Source organism: Myotis brandtii, unplaced genomic scaffold (genome assembly GCF_000412655.1).
Source record: "Myotis brandtii unplaced genomic scaffold, ASM41265v1 scaffold125, whole genome shotgun sequence".
Lineage (NCBI taxonomy): Eukaryota > Metazoa > Chordata > Mammalia > Chiroptera > Vespertilionidae > Myotis > Myotis brandtii.
Window position 1 is genome coordinate 12453863 of NW_005354385.1, and position 18713 is coordinate 12472575.

At 40.5% G+C, this 18713-nt stretch overlaps 1 protein-coding gene across 2 annotated transcripts in view; it reads right to left on the bottom strand.

Moving 5' to 3' along the window:
* Positions 1 to 18713, bottom strand: part of PLA2R1 (phospholipase A2 receptor 1, 180kDa) — a 108957-nt gene that overhangs the window by 22538 nt on the left and 67706 nt on the right. For both annotated transcript variants that reach the window (XM_005859355.2, XM_014534112.1), the window contains 7 exons: positions 13581 to 13783; positions 11583 to 11728; positions 7202 to 7286; positions 4667 to 4799; positions 4062 to 4097; positions 3437 to 3594; positions 927 to 991 (listed from right to left, as the gene is read on the bottom strand). In XM_005859355.2, the coding sequence (XP_005859417.1) occupies positions 927 to 991; positions 3437 to 3594; positions 4062 to 4097; positions 4667 to 4799; positions 7202 to 7286; positions 11583 to 11728; positions 13581 to 13783 (826 nt within the window). The remainder of the gene's footprint in view (positions 1 to 926; positions 992 to 3436; positions 3595 to 4061; positions 4098 to 4666; positions 4800 to 7201; positions 7287 to 11582; positions 11729 to 13580; positions 13784 to 18713) is intronic.

Consider the following 18713-nt stretch of genomic DNA (forward strand, 5'->3'; position numbering starts at 1 on the left):
TAATCTCCTATATAATAAAAGGGTAATATGCAATCCTATATAATAAAAGGGTAATATGCAAATTGACCCTAACAGCAGAATGACTGCAAATGACTAGTCACTATGACACACATTGACCACCAGGGGGCAGATGCTCAATGCAGGAACTGCCCCCTGGTGGTCAGTGTGCTCCCACAGGGGGAGCTCTGCTCAGCCACAAGCCAGGCTGACGGCTGCCAGCACAGCGGTGATAGCGGAAGCCTCTCCCGCCTCCTCAGCAGCGCTAAGGATGTCCAACTGCAGTTTAGGCCTGCTCCCCGCTGGCAAGTGGACATCCCCCAAGGGCTCCCAGGCTGCCAGAGGGATGTCTGACTGCCAGTTTAGGCCCGATCCCCCAGGGAGCGGGCCTAAGCCAGCAGGTGGACATCTCCCGAGCGGTCCCAGACTGCGAGAGGACACAGGCTGGGCTGAGGGCCCCCCCCACTCGAGTGTACAAATTTTTGTGCACCGGGCCTCTAGTGTATATATATATATATATATATCCTCACCCAGGATATGTTTTTATTAATTTTAAAGAGAGAGGAAGGGTGAGAGAGAGAGAGACAGAAACATTGATGTGAGAGAGAAACATTGATCCATTGCCTCTCCTATGCATCTGGACTGGGGATTGAACACGCAATCTAGATATGTGTCCTGACTGGGAATAGAACTCGCATAGTGTATGGGAGGACACTCCAACCAACGGAACCACCTGGTCAGGGCTGAAGGCATAACATTTTATTAAATTAAAAGAAATACTCATGTGTTAGGTTAGGGAAAAGGAAATTTATAAGCTAAAGATAATGCTTGAAGGCTACTCAACAAATTGATCACTAAGATCTAGCCCAATCATTCGGCAAATAAAATCTGTCAAACAAAATTAAATGCTAATTAATCTAGGTCCATACCGGAATTCACCATTTGCTCTTTCTTCTCGAAGTCCAATCCACCAATTTACACCATACTTTGACAACTATTTTTTAAAAAAAGGAAAATGTCAGCATTTACTCTACTTGTTTTCCCTTTCCATTAGTAAGATTAATGGGGTTGCTGGTAATAGCTTTCTATTCTTCAGTATTTTACCCAATTATCTAAAGAAGAGTACACTAAGGCCTACCATCTTGAGAAAACCTGAAGCTTTATTATTCTAAGATATTTCCTCCTCATTTTGAAGGAAATTAGAATCAAATATTGAATATTCATACAACATGCACTATCTTAATTGCAAAGTTTCCTATGTATTTAAAAGTAAATTTTCTCTCAGAATAGGGATTTAAAAAGCAATATGGTAAAGTAAAATACAATGTCAATTCCTTTTTTTTGCTAAGAATTTAGTGGTTTATCTTCTCAGTGATTTATGAAATTTTCATTAATGAGCCTATAGAAGCTCATTGTATATGTCACTCTATTTGAAAAACAATTCAAGGTACAAAGACATCAATAGTGGAAAGATTTTGAAATTGAGGGATTAGTCTGAGTATTAGCACCCTCCCCTCTCCAATCACGTAGTGAGACAATATAGGACAAAAGAATACTGGAGAATTTCCAGTGTTTGACAACTAAAATATGATCCTTTATATGTTTTTTTAATCTTACACTATTATTTATCATACAGATCTCAGTACAATAAAATCCAAACACACGCACGCATGTGCACATGCACACACAAACACGTTAGAACAGGTGTAACACTAGACTTCTGACCCAGGAAATTGAAACTCCCTCCTCAATTATAAAAGAAGAAGAGGCAGTAAGGATTTCTCTGAGACTTCTAAATCAATATACTTTATTGTTTTGTGTGCTGTGTGTGTAAAATGTAACTCAATTTTATATGCTAAAAACTTATTTTGAAGGCATATATTTAAATTTGCACTTCCATTTCTTCTATAAAGACTTGAGAATACACATCAAGATATATATATATATGTATATATGAATTTCAGGTCATTATAAAACAGTACCTCATATCTCGCTAACATTCTAATTTATAAACAGGTATTTTTACTCCTTAAACAGCATGGCTATCTGCCATATCAGCAATTTGAGGACAATGCAAGATGGAGCGAGGATAATTTTGTATCCCTGAGGTGTTGTTTCATGGACGTATGCATCCATGCTGAATTCAGATCCCATTGTCAGGCTCTGCAATGGGTTCACTGAGACTGGCTGTGAACTCGGTGGGAGACCCATGACACCTTCATTCACTCTAAAGAGGTCTCATGTGCAACAACAGTGGAAATCACGGCCTGATTGCTCACTGCCCCAATTCAGGACCTTCAAAGAGAAATTGTAACTACTGCATCTTAAGTGGCATGTTTATTACCACCTCAGTGATAGCAGGGTGATCCTCCACATGGCACATCATAACCTGCGATATGGAAGAGAACTTCACAGGACAAGCTAAAAATCCAACAAGAAAAATGGCTGTTTTAAATTTTAGCATACAACCACAATTGAAGACATTAATATTCTCCGTATAAAAGAATATAAAAATGTGGTATGCTGATTTCTAATTAGCTTAGGTCCTCCAAAGAGTAAGTGTAGTCTTTTTCTATCTTAAGTTGAAATGGAAAACCACACCTTACCATTTTCTGTATATTGCGACTTTTCAAACTTAAAAATATTATACTCTTATAAGTAAAAATATTGTACTGTTGTAACTTTTAAATTTTTTTTATTTTATTATCATTTTTAATCCTCACATGAGGATATGTTTATTGATTTTAGAGAGAGGAAGGGAGGGCGAGAGAAACACTGATGTGAGAGAGAAACAACCTTCCTTAAGCACCCTGACCGGGGATCAGTCCTGCAAACTGGGTATGTGCCCTGCCTGGGAATTGAACCTGCAACCTTTTGGTATATGGGATGACACTCCAACCATTGAACCACCCAGCTGGGGCTGTACTGTTGTAACTTTAAAACAGCCACGTATTTCCCAGATACTCGTTGTCCCACATTTGTGCTTTATTTTCCTCCATGCCATTTATCCATCCATCTTTTTATAGAACTCTGTGTGATTCTATTAACTTGTATTGATTACAGTCTTTTCCCCCAAACTAGACCGTAATCTCCAAAAGGGCAGGAGTTTTGGTCTATTTTAATCACTGATAGAGCCTAGTTCCTAGTAGAATAGACTCTGAATAAATATGTGTTGAATGAACCTCATAAAAGCAATAACATTCTACTCATTCATTATTGTTGCTAGTAATGAATAAAAGGGGTGAAATGACTGACCAACATTATAAACTCATGTTTTCATTATTTTCTCTTTATCTCTATAACAGGGAAAAACCAATTCTCAAAAATCTATGGCTTTTAATGAAACTTAATAAATGTCTGAAGTCAAAGTTAAAAAATCCCCCAAGGACAGAAGAAGGAGCTGGCTCTAAATTTCTTATGGTTAAATGGATTCAAGTACCACTCTTATTTTGCTGAGGATGAATTCTTGCTCATGTGCAGAATGAATTGTGAGGAGATCACCGCCCAGCCAGCCACAGACAAACTCCAAGTCGGACCATTCGGAGGCATAGGTATGGAAAAGGTACTCTGCATCCTGATAAAAGAGCCAGGGTTCATCTGAAAGAAAAATAAACAATGCAAATAATGCAGAAAGTATTGACCAATATAGTGCAGCCTTAAATAAGATAGGCCATAATGAACCCCAAATTCATAATTTGGTTACTCAGCATTGAAAAAATTGTGTGTTTAAATAAGTATATTTAAACATACATGAATGAATATATAACTTGCTCACTTTTCTTGTTCTGCCTCATATAAGAAACTTTCATTTGCATTCAGAGGTCTGGGATAGATGCATATTTCAAAATCACAGGCACTGAAAATGGAGTTAAGCTATGATATTGGTCATGAATCATATTTAATAACATTTATCAATTTGATTATTTACTGATTATTTGTTAATTTGAACAAATTAGTCCTAGATTGACTAAGAAAAGAGGCTCAACTGCTGAACTGTAATAATACAGTAATGGTATATAGTAGCACATAATTTGAAGTTCAAGAACTGCCAGGATAGTTCTTACCGTACTGGTACCAGGGGGGAATCTTGGGTTCCACATCTGTAAAGTGAAAGCAAACCACCCTGAGTAACCACTCTTCACAGACGTGCTACCTCTGACTTATTTCAGCTCTAAACACAATATTTTGTACTTTGTCTTTTGAAAGACCATTTAAAAACCAAGTACGTTGTGTTATTTGAAATATGGTTAGTTCTCATACTTGAGGAGGAGGCTCTGCTTACAGATGGAAGGATGTGAACACTTGCTGAGGGCCTACTGTGTGTCACACAGTATTCTAGGTGCTTTCACTCACTCATTTGACAAGTAATTTTGTTTGATTGTAATGTCACCATGACATTTCTTCCAGATTGTACTCGCAAAACACAATATGATATGGTCATTTATCCTCACTTCCTATTAACTAACGTAGCATACTGCACTAGTGTCATTTTTAAAAATTTCCCCTATGATTTGTTCTTTGCTAAAATAGTGCAGTTTGGGTCATCATGAAGGGTACTGGTTGTGATCCAAGATACTTGCATTTAAGATCCCTGTAACTCTTCACTTGGGAAAATGCTATATATTTTTAAAAAGCAAACATATAGTAAAGATCTTGTTACTATTTTTACCTCTTGGAATTTTGCATATCCATTCACGCTTGGAACCACAGTGCGAGGGCAGCAATGTTTTATTTGCTTTATAAACAGCACAATTTCTGGTATTATCTCCAAAATAAGTATTGTCTAAAAATGAAGAGACAACCTGCAGCAGATGAAGTTCATTATTCCTTAATGACGATTCCCCCACAAAAAGTTTCAAAAGATCATAAAAGACACCCTTGTAAAGAAACTGTGGTAGACTTCTGGGGAAGCTCTAGAAAGGTCTGGATATGATTCCAGTTAAAGGTTGTCCCCCATTTGTGAAGAACAAGTGAATCCAATTTTAGAAATTTTTCTTAAGGATGATCTTTTCTTAAAAAGAGGCATGCTACTCCTTTCTCCAGATGAGCAAAGCAGATGCATGCTTCTTTCTGAACTTGCACTATTTCCTCACTAGCAGGATTAGGCTAGCTACCATTGGATCCTGAGTAAACTTCTTAAGAGGCTCAGGGACTTGTCAGATTTGGGTCTCACCTTTGGTGTAGATTGTTTTGTACAGACACTAAGCTTTTAGTTCCTAATCACTAAATTCTAAGTCACCACTAGCTTGAATCAGGAAACTATCCAACACTTTCCATGAATTATCACACAACAGGGGTATTCAATAAAGACTCAACACTTTCAATGATTTAATGACTATCTGGTAGAAGAGTGGATGAACCACAAGTGAAATTAGGGTGAAATTTTTGGGAAAAAGATGATGCTTTGAAATCACTTGTACTCCTCTTCAAACATGTACACAGTCATGCAACAGTTCATCTAACTTAAACATATGTGAGCTCTGACTCAGAGAACAGCATGAGGTCGAATATTCATTGTATCTAGTGGGGAGTGAGGAAGGACTCAGTGTCCTGTTTCATGGCTTTGTCTCCTTTATTCTGAACCAAATTGTCTATTTCTCTCCCATTACTAATGAGTTTGTTTTACTAAAATGAAATGGAGTGTTCTCAATCTCTATGGAGCACACATCATTAAATTTTTTTTTATTGACAGTATTACAGGTGTCTTTGATTTTCTCCCTTTTTGTCCCCTTCCACACAACCCCCACCCCACCCCAGACCTTCCCCATACTACTGTCTGAGTCCATGGGTTATGCATATATGCATATATGTTCTTTTTAATCTCTTCCTGTTCCCCAATACCCCTGCCCCCACACACTGAGATCTGTTATTCTGTTCCATGTTTTTAAACACTATATTGACATTAATCACCCAACGTCAGGTTGGGGTCAGATCAATCCTGTTATGCCCCTTCTGCTTTCTGGGCCTCTGTTTCTTCATCAGCAAAATAGATGGGTGAGGCTGGGTGATCTTTAAGATCTCTTCCCACTCTCTAGTCCTGATGCCCTTTTTAAAGAAGCAGTACATGGGTGGAAACTTTAATTTTTTAACTAGCATGCCTTTATTATTTTCTTCTCACTGTAAGTGTATAGCTTTTCCATAGATCTCTTCCTTGACACAAATTTGAATGCTCTCTCTGTTGTGGACGCAGAGTTCCTATTTCTCTGTTGATCGCTACTATTTCAAAGTTTAGCTACTGGTATGTTGCCAACTAGGAAACATTATAATATTGTGGCTTTGGAGGCAGGCAACCCATGTACCAGTGCTGGCTCTCCTATGTATTATTTTAGGCAAACTAGTTAATCATTTCAGTCCTCACTGCATTGAATTGTTGTAAGGATGGAATGAGTCCATGCAGGCAGGACTGCACTCAGCTCAAAACTGAGAAGGGAGTTATAGCTCAATGAACAGGAGCTGCAGCAAGTGCTCGCTATAGGCTATTGCTAGCCTCCCCATTTCACAGGTGCAGCGAACAACTTGATTCTGCCTGTGCCCTCGGATGGACTCTATTTCAATCTGGGATACTGCTCCTGTTTTTTTCCCTATCCTCTTCAGAAAAATGTGAGCATTCCTCATTGAACCCGAAAAAATACGTAGTGGTAAGTTCCCCCTTTCCTTTACACAGGCGTTTTACAAGTATGAAGCTGACGAAAAGCAAGTCTTTCTCTTTCCTAATGACTCGCTCTGGCTGAGAAGGAGGTGATATTTTTAAGACTGGCATTTCCGTCCTTTCAGAGGGAGATAAAATGAAACTGGCTCTTTTCCTTGTGGCATGGCTGAGGGTCCTGCATTCACACACTAAGGAGCCAAGCAGGAGAGGGAGGGTGGGGTAAAGGAAGCCTGGTGATGTTTCAAAGAACAGTGGCTTCTTTGCTGGGGACTCTTCACACGGTAGATGGTGTGAGGACCTTTCTGGAGATTTTGATCCTTTTCAGGATAAGCTCCTACAAAACTATCTGGCCTCACAACTAGCTGGCTGTCCAAGGTTTCCCAGGCATTCCTGAAATAACTCCTCTGGCACGAAGGTCTGGTGTAGTTTCTGGTTTGGGTTTGAGTCATGGGAAATAGGGTCATTATTTCCAGGTTCATTTGCTTGATCTATCAAGTGGCTCCAGGGCCACCTGTTTTGAATTCACTGCCTTTTCTCTGGGTCGGAAAGACTTACAGGGGTTCCATCGGACCACTCCCAAGAGCCAGCATTCAGGGGATTTCTTTTATTAAATCCGATCCAGAACTGCCTTTCCTCTGTCCTGTGAAAAGAAGAAACAGAAACTTGGCCTTCCCCACTGAATTCACCACAGTATGAAAAAGGCTCAAGTCAGTACTGATGCGGGCAGGAAGCAGCTGATGCTGCGGGCCGGGTTGATCAAGTCAGATAAACATGTCAGAACATTGTCCATGTGCAAAACCTGAGGTCTGAAATGAACTGAGAGGAGAGTTAGCCTCGCTTCCCATTTCTCTTGGTCTGTGCTGTGCTCATCGGTGATGTGCAGTTGGGGGAGAAGCCAGCCCCTGTTGAGAACATGGCATCTCATGTTCGTTAGGAAGGGCAACACCCTTCAATCAGGCCCGGAACACATGAGAGCCAAGCTGGTAAGAGATTTTGGACTTGGCTCTACTGTACTATTTATACTACTTTGAAATGCTTTGATTTGTGGCTCTTTTGTCACACGCTCATGTGTTCTCTGAAGGTTCATGGCCATCACTCCTGTTTAATAAAAGGCACACGGCATGTTTGGGGTTTTTGTTCAGATCCCAACAGAAATGTTTCCATGGCGAATCAGCCTGAGGCATGGGGGGTTAGCTTCAGCAGTCACCACTGGGTTAGACATGGCGAGAAGCTTCACAGAGAACCATCTTCCTTCCTATAAGGCGGAGGACAAACACGTCACGCCCCAGAGGATTCAAGCAAGCAAGCAAGCAAACAAGCGAGCAAGCAAGCAAGCAAGCAATAACGCCTGGTTGTACAACGAGCCATCTCACTACGCTCGTGTTCTGAGAACAGTGTTGGAGAATTCAAGATTTATCAGTTCAAAAGTCACGACAGGTGCTGTATTTTCCTTATGCAGAGATGCTCTATGCTGGAGCCCCTTTCTCAGATATTCCAGCTCCCCTGCCTGAATGACACAAAAGACAGTAAAATGTGACTTAGAAAACCTGAGGTCACTGGGCTGGGAGGTGGGGGTTCCGGGGGGCACCTTGGCCATGATTACGTCTTAGGTTTAAGACAGTGGGAAAGTGAGGCGGCTGCCTTACCTTTATGCCAGTCATATTACCATATTTTTCCGTGTATAAGATGCTCCCATGTATAAGACGCCCCCCACTTTTCCAACCCAAAATTAAGAAATCAACATTTTAAACATTTTGCTGGGTTTCCTCCTAAGGTCTTCTCTTTTTTTTTGGCATCTTAAGGAGTTGTTCTTCATGTTTTCTCCACTGTCTGATCATACACTCAGTGGGAGGAGGTCCAAATTGTCTCTCTGCAGCTCTATTTCCATGCTCTTGTGCATAGCTGATTACATTCAGTTTGAATTTTTCAGAGTAAGACAATCGCCTACCAATATTTATCTTTTTATTTTTTGACATCTTTATGGGCTCAGAACACTCCAGGCCCTGTTGCATCTGAGCACTTTCCACCTCCATCTCCAATTACGGCATCAGCTGACATCAGTAACAATAAGGCTTGTGATTGGAGGAAGCCTGTTTGATAAGATACGGGCAGCTAAGTACCTGCATAGCTCCTCCTCGGCTGACTTCCCTGTATAAGATGCCCCTCGATTTTCATTCTAACAATTTTAGAAAAAAATAGCATCTTATACACAGAAAAGTATGGTAATCTCCTTGTTTTAGGCTGGAATTCTACACTACCCTTCCTTATGGATAACTTTTTATTCCTTTCCTCACTGAATTCAGCGTTCTATAGTTTTTTTTGCTATATACTGGCTCCTAGAACTGGTATTTATTTTCTCTCCATCAATTTCTAAACTGGTATAATTTCTAATAATGTCATATAATAATATAAAAATAAAATAGAAACAGAAAAGCAGTGCCCGGGAAGGGGAAGTATATATGCTAACAATGAGAACTGGTTTATTTGCTGTAACTAAGCATCAGATTTGGCTGAACTCCCTGGCAGCCAGGGCAAAAGTAAAACATATATTGCATAACTTTTGTGATTAGATGTTGAAAATCAATAACTTACTAAGTGCTTGGCACTAAATTCATCTAGAAATTCCAAGCGTGAGAACTTATGTAAATAGAAATGATTTTTGATCTTACAGCAAACGTGGATCTTACAGTTTGCATGTGGTTGTTTCATACAGCAAAGCTCACTGTATGTAAGTACTAGTATACATGTGTATTTTGCAATTGGCTAAAGTCATGAAGCAAAGTTGCAACTTAGAACAACAGAGACTATCACATCTCCCTTGGATCTGTGGCCCCCACCCCTGGCTAACAATTCAGTTCACCAGGAAGTTTCTTGAACTTTTCTTCAACCTCAGAGAATCTGATTCAGCAGCTCTGGTGTGAGACCAGAGGGTTCTGTGTTAAAAGGTGTCCCAGAGAGTGTGATAATCAGCAGGTTTGGGAATCCTGGCCTCAGGTCAGCGTTTCCTGCAGAGACTAGGAATTCTATGGGAGGTTGATAAGTGTTTTAAAAACACACACAACAGTTTTGTGGTCAGAGGAAGTGCTTCCGTCTAGAAGCCTTTACAATATTAATGTATGTGGCAAATTTCCAAGATTGTACTTTGCTTTGCAAACATATTTAACCACAAGATCTGCCTCCTCCCCTCACCAGAGTACTCTATAACACACACATTGAGGAGAGTGTCAGACTCCTACTTTTAAGGCCATTTTTAGATTTTGGAGATGAATAATTTGTTAGATATTACATATTAACCTTCCTATGGCAGCGATTTTCAATCCTTTTCATCTCCTGGTACACATAAACTAATTACTAAAATTCTGTGGCACACCAATGCATATATATAGCCAATCTAACAAAAAATAAGTACAATTTTTGTTCATTCACACCGGACAGCTATTGTTGTGTTGGCTGTTGTCATTTTTTAATTTGACAATCTAAGGGAAAAGAGGTCAGTGCCCCTGACTAGTCAGGTATTGCATATTTTAAAAATTCTTGTGGGACACCAGTGTGCCGTGGCTGAAAATCACTGTCTTATGGGATTGCCCCAAAGGAAACTTATAAGGAAGGCTAGGATGTTCCTCAAAAAACAGTTCTGGACTTTCTCTGCGACTCAGGCAAGTGTTTCATAGACACTCCAGATTTCCAGAGCTTGGAGCAGAGTAGCTGGTGTCAACTTGTTTTCATTAAATATATGCATAGAGCCATGGAGGCCTGACCCCCGCTTAGTCCACAACATTCTTGGGGGCAGGATTTTGTCTGTCATGCCTATTAGATTCTCAAGTCTGCTGTGCATATAACAGTGCCCTTTCCATAGAAGATATGCGCAAAATGTGTGCTGAACTGACAAGAACATTCTAGAGAAAGAGGCCAAATGCTGGGAAGACTCACTAAAAGAGAACATGGTGGCTGTCTTCAAATATTTGAAAATAGGTTAGACTTGATCTGTGTTGCTCTGGCTTACTAGAAAGTTGATCTTTGAAACCAGCCTTTTAAGGGGTGATAAATGGTGATGGAAGGACTTGGGGTGGTGAATGCACAGTACAATATACAGATGATGTACTGTAGATTTGTATACCTGAAACCTGTATAATTTTATTAACCAATGTCACCCCAATAAATTCAATTAAAAAAAAAAAAAGAAGGAAACCAGCCTTTAACAATGGAATGGGCTTTCTTTCTCCCAAGGAGCACTCTGAAACTGAAAGGCATCATGCAGACAGTACATGACCCCAGGGATGGAGTAGAAGGAATTCCCGCATGTGGGTGGAAGGTAGCTCAAGATCACTCATGCTTCCTTCCAATTTAAAAGTAACTTTCTAACTCTATGGAATTCAAACATTCTGTAAATTTGCAAGATGGACGCAGATAAGTGAACACGTTTCCTCAAATGTAAAATAAGGGTTGGATTAGAATTTATTTTTTTAATCAGTGGGACTTTGATTTTTTCAAACAAAATCTTACATGAACTTTGATTATATACAAAATAACTAGAAGTGGAGCTGGTTGGAGCTGCTCTGGTGAGTCAGTGAGCAAGGAACCAGGAGCTCTGCCTACTAGGCCCCTTCCTGCTCCTCAGTCAGCACTTTGAAAATCACTGAGCTAGAAAATTTCTGAGTTTGGCAGAGAAGCTCTAAAATTCTGATTTTAGGCACAGAAAAGATTTCAAATATCAAAACAATGTCATTTTGTTCTTTGTTTTATGGAATGAGAACTTGGTGCAATATACATATAAAATTATATGTGTATATTTTTCTTTCATATCCAGAAACGAATGGGGTTTAGGCTTAAAACAACTTGAGATTTTAAACTAATATTAGGGATACTCATTCCTAAGTAGCCATTACTGGGAGACAGAACATTTGACTGTAATTTTCAAAAATTAACAAGTATTTACCGATTAAATTTTGAATGTAAAAGCTTATTCACAAAATTCTCTTCCTCGATATGGGCAAAGCTTGCAAGATGAGCTCCAAATTCTTCACAAAATGCTTCAGCTTCTCCCCATGTTCTTTTCATCAATACTTTTTCACTATGAAATACCTGTATAGTAAAAGAAAAAAGAGTTGACCCTGTCACAGAAAGGGTAAGGCTATTTGATTCTGGACATGGAAATAATAGTAATATAATTGTTGTCATTATTGTTTATTAAAGCTTGAGCCAGTAGGAAGAAATAGCATTTATTGAATTAGAATGTGTCTGTTGTAAAACCATTATCTCATTTTATTCTCACAACTTTATGAGTATATAATAAACTGTTTTTATCAATAAGCTGCTTGAGGATTCTTTTTTTTCTCTTAAATTTCCTGTGACTTGTCCCTTATTAAATGTTTGTCAAGAGATGAGGAGAGTCGGACTAAGACAGATTACAAATTTCAGGTCACACAGCTACGAACAGGCAGAGCTAGGATTAGACCCAATACTCCCTGCTTCCAGAGCCCATGGATTTCTGTCCCTCCAGATTGCCTTCTGACAAATTAGAATTGGCTGAATGATCATGAATCTGGCTGACCCATGGCAAGAAATGAAAAATGAGACCCGGGACCTAGGGCAGGTCTAATTCTAGGGTCTTCGGGTCTTAGTTGTGCCTAAATTCTCTGCTGTTTCTCAACTGTCCTTTTTTTTTTTTTTTCCAGAAGTCCTCACAGTAATAGGAAGAAGTCAGTCGAATGGAGGGTCTGCTTTTGATTTTATTTAAGATCAAGAATGAGGGATCTAAGACTCAGAGCTCTGGATCCAGTGCCTCTGCAACCTCCTCATTTTTAACTGCCCAACACTAAGCCTGAGCCTCTGGTGCCAGCCTTCGCGAGGCTCTGATCTGCTGAGACCAGAACGAATAGGTTTCCCAGTCCTGTGGACCATAGCACAGCCTTTCCATCTTTTAAATTATATGTCAAAACTCACCTCCTTTGGGAACCTTTTCTCAAATCACTTTAAATTAATAAATCCTACCATCATGCCCATCAAACACACCAGACATTTGCTGACGTGTTAGGGTAATAGATAGTAGAAAAAGGAGTTCCAAGATCAGGAGTTTATTCCAACTCTGTCAATACATAGTTGTGATCCTGGGTAAATCACTTCATCTCGCTAGCGTCAGCTTACTCCTTTCTAAGGTTCAACTTATTGCTCTGTGAGGTCACTTCTAGGCCTATTATTGCATGAAATTAATGTAGGATTATACACATGAATATTTAAATTGAGTGCACTGACAGGTATTTCATGCCATCTATAGAAATGCAATATCTCTAGAGAGAGAAGCCATCTTCATTATGCTTTGCAAATGCCCACATACCAGAAAAGAGCTTTCTCCCTTGATTTTGGAAATCTCTATTTATAAAATAAACCAAAGACAAAACCGTCAAACAAAAACATCCAATTTCAAAAATACATATTTCTGACAAGAAGATTGTAGGTGCTGATTTAAATCTAAGATCTAAAGCTGCTTTGCAAAAAGACATTTCTTTAACATTTATTTATATACATACACATACATATCAACTGTGTGTATTAATTTGTTTTATCTTTAGGTGTCTGGCAAGCTGCAAAGCTATCCTTAGCAGCAGGATGGTAGTATAGTATTCTGTAATGAGGCCTTCATTCATTTGTTTACACATGATATGGAATTACATCATTTTCATACCCAGAACACTAGTGACTGGGAACCCGATATCAATCCTTATGAGGAGGACTTCAGTGTCACCAGGGATACGTCATTCTTTTATCTTAAAAATTATTTTGGACTACAAATGAAATGATAGAGACAGTTAACAAATATTAATCAAGCGCACCCCTGTGTGCCAAACACTGTTCTGGAATAAAGAATTTGCGATACATGGACAAAACTGAAATAATGTTGGTCCAATTGAGAATGCCCATGTAACCTTGACCTCACCTTGAAGCAGCTGGCCAGGCCCGGCTCTGACTCCCAGCTTAAATAGCAGGGGTGAAAAGGCCATCTCTCTTCATGCTCAGTTTTCTCTCGGCTTTCCACTGGCTGCTTGCACAGGGACATTGCTTTAAAGTGCGTACAGTCCTTCACTTCCCAGCGGCCTGGTGGACTCCTTCCTCGCATGACAACACAGCCACCACTGTAGCCTAAAGCAGAAAGCAACACTTTTAACATCATTCGACTAGAACACTTTGTGCTCAGAAGACCTCTTTAGAGTGTTGAATAATTGACATCTCAAAATGAAGTACCCAGACAAGAACAGTAAAGGTGAAAAAGAATGCTTTATTGGCATAATTATCTCATTTCTCATCTTCCCTGGAGAAAAGAATAGAAGATGGAAAAGTGAGAGAAGAGAGACGATGAAGCTTGAAATTTGGACATTTTGAGCTCAGATGGCAAATGATGGAAAACTAGGAGCTGTTCCAACTTGAAACTGAAATATCTCCCATCTCATCAAACACCAACATCCCTCTACATTGAATTATTGAATTTTGAACTGTGCAGAAAACAAGTTTTACTCACCATTTCTTGAGTATGTATGCATGTTGTGCTTTGAGATGCCATTGTGACAAATCAACAATGAAAAATGCATAGTGTGTATCCTCTGAGAAGTAGGTTGAGCAGGAAATAATATGTGAGTGATGGATTCAAAGTATTTGCAAGGGACACAACAGAAAACCAAACTGTAAACCATGGTAGAGTAGAGAGAATGAGATAAATTCTAAAGCAGGGTGAAACTCTGGGGGCAGGAGTAGGGGCAGACTTCAGGAAAAGGAAAAGGCCTTCTAGTTATGGACAAAACTGCATTTTATTATTATCTGTATGTTTGAACATATTGAAAAATAAAACATTTCCCCCCATAGAAATAATTTCTAAGTTAAGATCCTCAAAGTTGTCATCAAATCCACATAACTCATAAGCCAAAAAGTACACTTCGAATTTCAGTGTATCGTAGAAGATAATCTCATTCCAAAAACAAAATAAAAACAGAGAAAGAGTGAGCTTTTGTTTTTAAATCCAGAGTGATCATCTAATTAATTAAATCAACATTCAACAACAAGAAAATGGTGCATCTACAAGTATATACCAGGCTAGGCTGTATGTGAGCTGTGAGAGACAGAAGGATAACACAACACAAAACAAACAAAACCTAATTCTTAATTTAGTGTGAGGCACGGACTCAGAAATGCTTAATTGCAGGCAACATAATGTGGGAAGTGCTATAGGAACCGTGTGTCCAGATTTCTGTGGGAGACTTCAGAAGGATGATGGAATCTGCCTCGGAGTATCAGTAAAGAATTTGCAGAAAGTAACATCTGAGCTGAGCTCTGAAGGATGAGAAAGAGAAAAGAATTTTCAAGGAGTGCTTATATAAAAAAAGCAACTGATTATAGATGAAGCATCTGAAGACTTGTGATGACTCTGGACCTAAAGGAGCTTTTAAAAAATGTAGTCACTCTGTACTAGATATTTGTCTTGCTTAATTTCCCTTCAGAAGGAGTGGTTTCATTTTTTTAGATACAGGGGAATTACCTTTGGTTGTTTTATGCTGACAGAAAGACTAAAGAGAGGGGAAAAGGAAGAGTGAGAGAAGAAAAAAGACAAGCTGCACAAAGAACTTCTCCTGAAAGAATGGGGGAGTGTACACTAGAGAAAGAATAAGGGTGCACGCTGGGTAGAACAGTAATAAGGCAGCACCCATCTGCAAGAAGTTCACAGTCCTGAGTGCGTGCACACTGACGTATCAAACAGACCTGCAAAGGTGAAAATGACGCATCTTAAACAAGGAAACATAATTAGTATGACTCACACAGAATAAAAGCAAGTCAAGAGAAAGCTGGTCCACAGAAAGGCCATTAGTGGGTTCCATTGACTAGAACAGCTAATTAGTGTTAAAGATGGAATGTTGGGGACCAGACAAGGAGGAGAGATTATAGCATGTAACCACAACCTCCCGTGTGTGCAGCCTTGCAGTACTGCTGAACGCCGTTTCAAAATGCAGCTCAAAATCTAGCAGGGTCATGAGCAATAAAGGAGATGCCGCATGCTCTGTATGATGAAATTCTGATGAAACTGAACTGTGGAATCCACATGGAAGCTCAAAGTCTTGCACTAATAGGGCTGCTCTGGTGAAAGAGGAAGGGACCCATGCACTCCCACCTGTTCCCTCCATCCTTCCTTTCTCAGCAGCCTTTGACTTGGAGCCGTAGGTCTAGGGGGTCTAGTCCCAGCACAAACATTTAGTAACTCAAAACTTAAACAGGTTATATTCATCACAAAACAAAAAAGCTTATCTAGAATATGGGGATAATCATCTCTTTTCTTCTCGTGGGTTTGAATGAAAATGAAATGAAACGATGTTTTAAAAGGCACCCCCAAAATATCAAGGGCTACACCCACCCCTAAGATGTTGCTTAGAGATTCTTATTTTGGCTGTTTTCCTTAAGAAGCTGGAATTTTGTGGCATGAGTTCTGCCTGCAGGTTCAAAGAATTTTTATAAAGCTTGAATCAGCAAGTTTAAAATGTAATGTACTGTTTTGTTGGCCTTGCATTTTGCCTTACTTTCCCCCATCAGACAGTGATTAAATAGCTTTGGGTTTGGATACTATGGATACTCAACTCATCTTCATTAGTGGAGAAGAGATGTCTGTGAACGGCTATGAAGATGCGAAGTGCTTCAGGAGTGTTACTGCTATTCTAAAGCGGTTAACTTAATGGAACATTTGACCCAAATTCTAGAATCTCAGCCCCAAAGAAGCAGTAAAGTGGTGTAATAAAGGGAGACTGGGCTAAGGCAGGTATAAACTGAATTTATAATCACATATTGTGGGGATGCTTGCAAAGCCAAAAAATAAGGATAGGGTGTGGGAAAGAGAAGAGGTGGTTTTTCTCCCAGAGAAATTGTTCTGAAATTCAACAACTCGTTTGCTTCTCCCTTTGGAGAAGAAAAACTATCACCCTATTCCAAAGTGGCGAAGCTCACATTTAAACTAATTCTCCTAACCTGTCTTACCCTCCCTCAAACCCTCCTCCCCCACTCTCTTCCTCAAACATGAATGGAAAATCTTCCAGTCTTTTAAGAAATTCCAGTTCACCATTCCATTCTCTTCCATTTGGCAAAGCTCTCTCACCATGTAAGATATGTAAGATGAACTGAGCTGGGAAAGGCTCCACATTCCTCCTCTCTGGCCAAATACCTCAGGGCCAGGAGAGAACTGTAGCTGGGCCTTATCTATCTATCTATCTATCTATCTATCTATCTATCTATCTTTGCTCCTCCCCCACTCTCTTCCTCAAACATGAATGGAAAATCTTCCAGTCTTTTAAGAAATTCCAGTTCACCATTCCATTCTCTTCCATTTGGCAAAGCTCTCTCACCATGTAAGATGAACTGAGCTGGGAAAGGCTCCACGTTCCTCCTCTCTGGCCAAATACCTTGGGGCCAGGAGGGAACTGTAGCTGGGCCTTCTCTATCTATCTATCTATCTATCTATCTATCTATCTATCTTTGTTTTTTAAATTTTTTATTGTTAAAAGTATTACATATGTCCCCTTTTGTCTCCCATTGACCCCTTATAGCTTGAGCGCCCCCCTCCCCAACTGCCCCAGGCCTCCACCACCCTATTGTCTGTGTCCATGGGTTATGCATGTATGCATACAAGTTCTTTGGTTGATCTCTTCCCACCCACCCATCCACCCCTGTCTTTCCTCTGAGATTCGACATGGAGAAAAGTGAAGCCATTGGGACAGGGAAGGCGTTCTGTCTATCTGCCTGATACTGTGCTAGACATTTTATATGGTCCGTTCCCTGTTGAACTTCAAAAACTATCTGAGGCAGATATTAGTATTTGCAGTTTGCAAATGGAAAACCGGAGGCACAGAGGCTTATTAACTTGCATAAGTCTACATAGTTAATGAGGACTTGTTCTAGAATTTCAAAGCAGATTTATTTGAATCTATTATGAGACAATGTTAAGGTACAGGGTAGGCGGGAATTCAATAAGTAGTTGTTGAATGAAGGACTGAATCTTCCCCTCAGATAATCTGCCTCCATTTCCATGGAGCTCCCTCTCATGCCCCTGGCCATGTTCTCTTCTTTGTGTGGCTACAGCATTTACCTGAATATCTATGACCACATCTTTACCTTGTATGACAGTTACTCATATCTACACTAATAAAAGAGAAACACGGTAATTAGCGTACGACCGCTACCCTTTTCATTGGCTAATCAGTGAGTATATGCAAATTAACTGTCAGCCAAGATGGCGGCCGGCAGCCAGGCACTGAAGCGAGCAGGGAGGCTTGCTTGCTGCGGACTCCAACGTTCCCCGCCTCACTTGCCGGCCTCTCATCTGCAAGTCTAAGCAACTATATACTATGTTGCAAATAAGAAGCTAAACAAAACCCCAGACTGAAATCCAGCCAGACCGCAACATTGTATCGATGTTTTCAGCAGCGAGGCCTCAGAGCTAAAGCTGGCCCAGAATAAAAAAAAGAAAAAAGAAAAAAAGGAGCAGTTGGAAGCTTCAGTCACTCGCTTCCGGAAAACAGCCCTCAGCCCCTCACCCAGACTGGCCAGGCACCCCAGTGGGGACCCACACCCTGAAGAGTGTGTGACCAGCTGAAAACAGCCCTCAGCCCCTCACCCAGGCTGGCCAGGCACCCCAGTGGGGACCCACACCCTGAAGAGTGTGTGACCAGCTGAAAACAGCCCTCAGCCCCTCACCCAGGCTGGCCAGGCACCCCAGTGGGGACCCACACCCTGAAGAGTGTGTGACCAGCTGAAAACAGCCCTCAGCCCCTCACCCAGGCTGGCCAGGCACCCCAGTGGGGACCCACACCCTGAAGAGTGTGTGACCAGCTGAAAACAGCCCTCAGCCCCTCACCCAGGCTGGCCAGGCACCCCAGTGGGGACCCCCACCCTGAGCCAGGACACCCTTCAGGGCAAACCAGCCAGCCCCTACCCATGCACCAGGCCTCTATCCTATATAGTAAAAGGATAATATGCCTCCCAGCACTGGGATCAGCGGAGCAGCGAGGCTCCCGGCACCGGGATCAGCATGACAGGGGGCAGC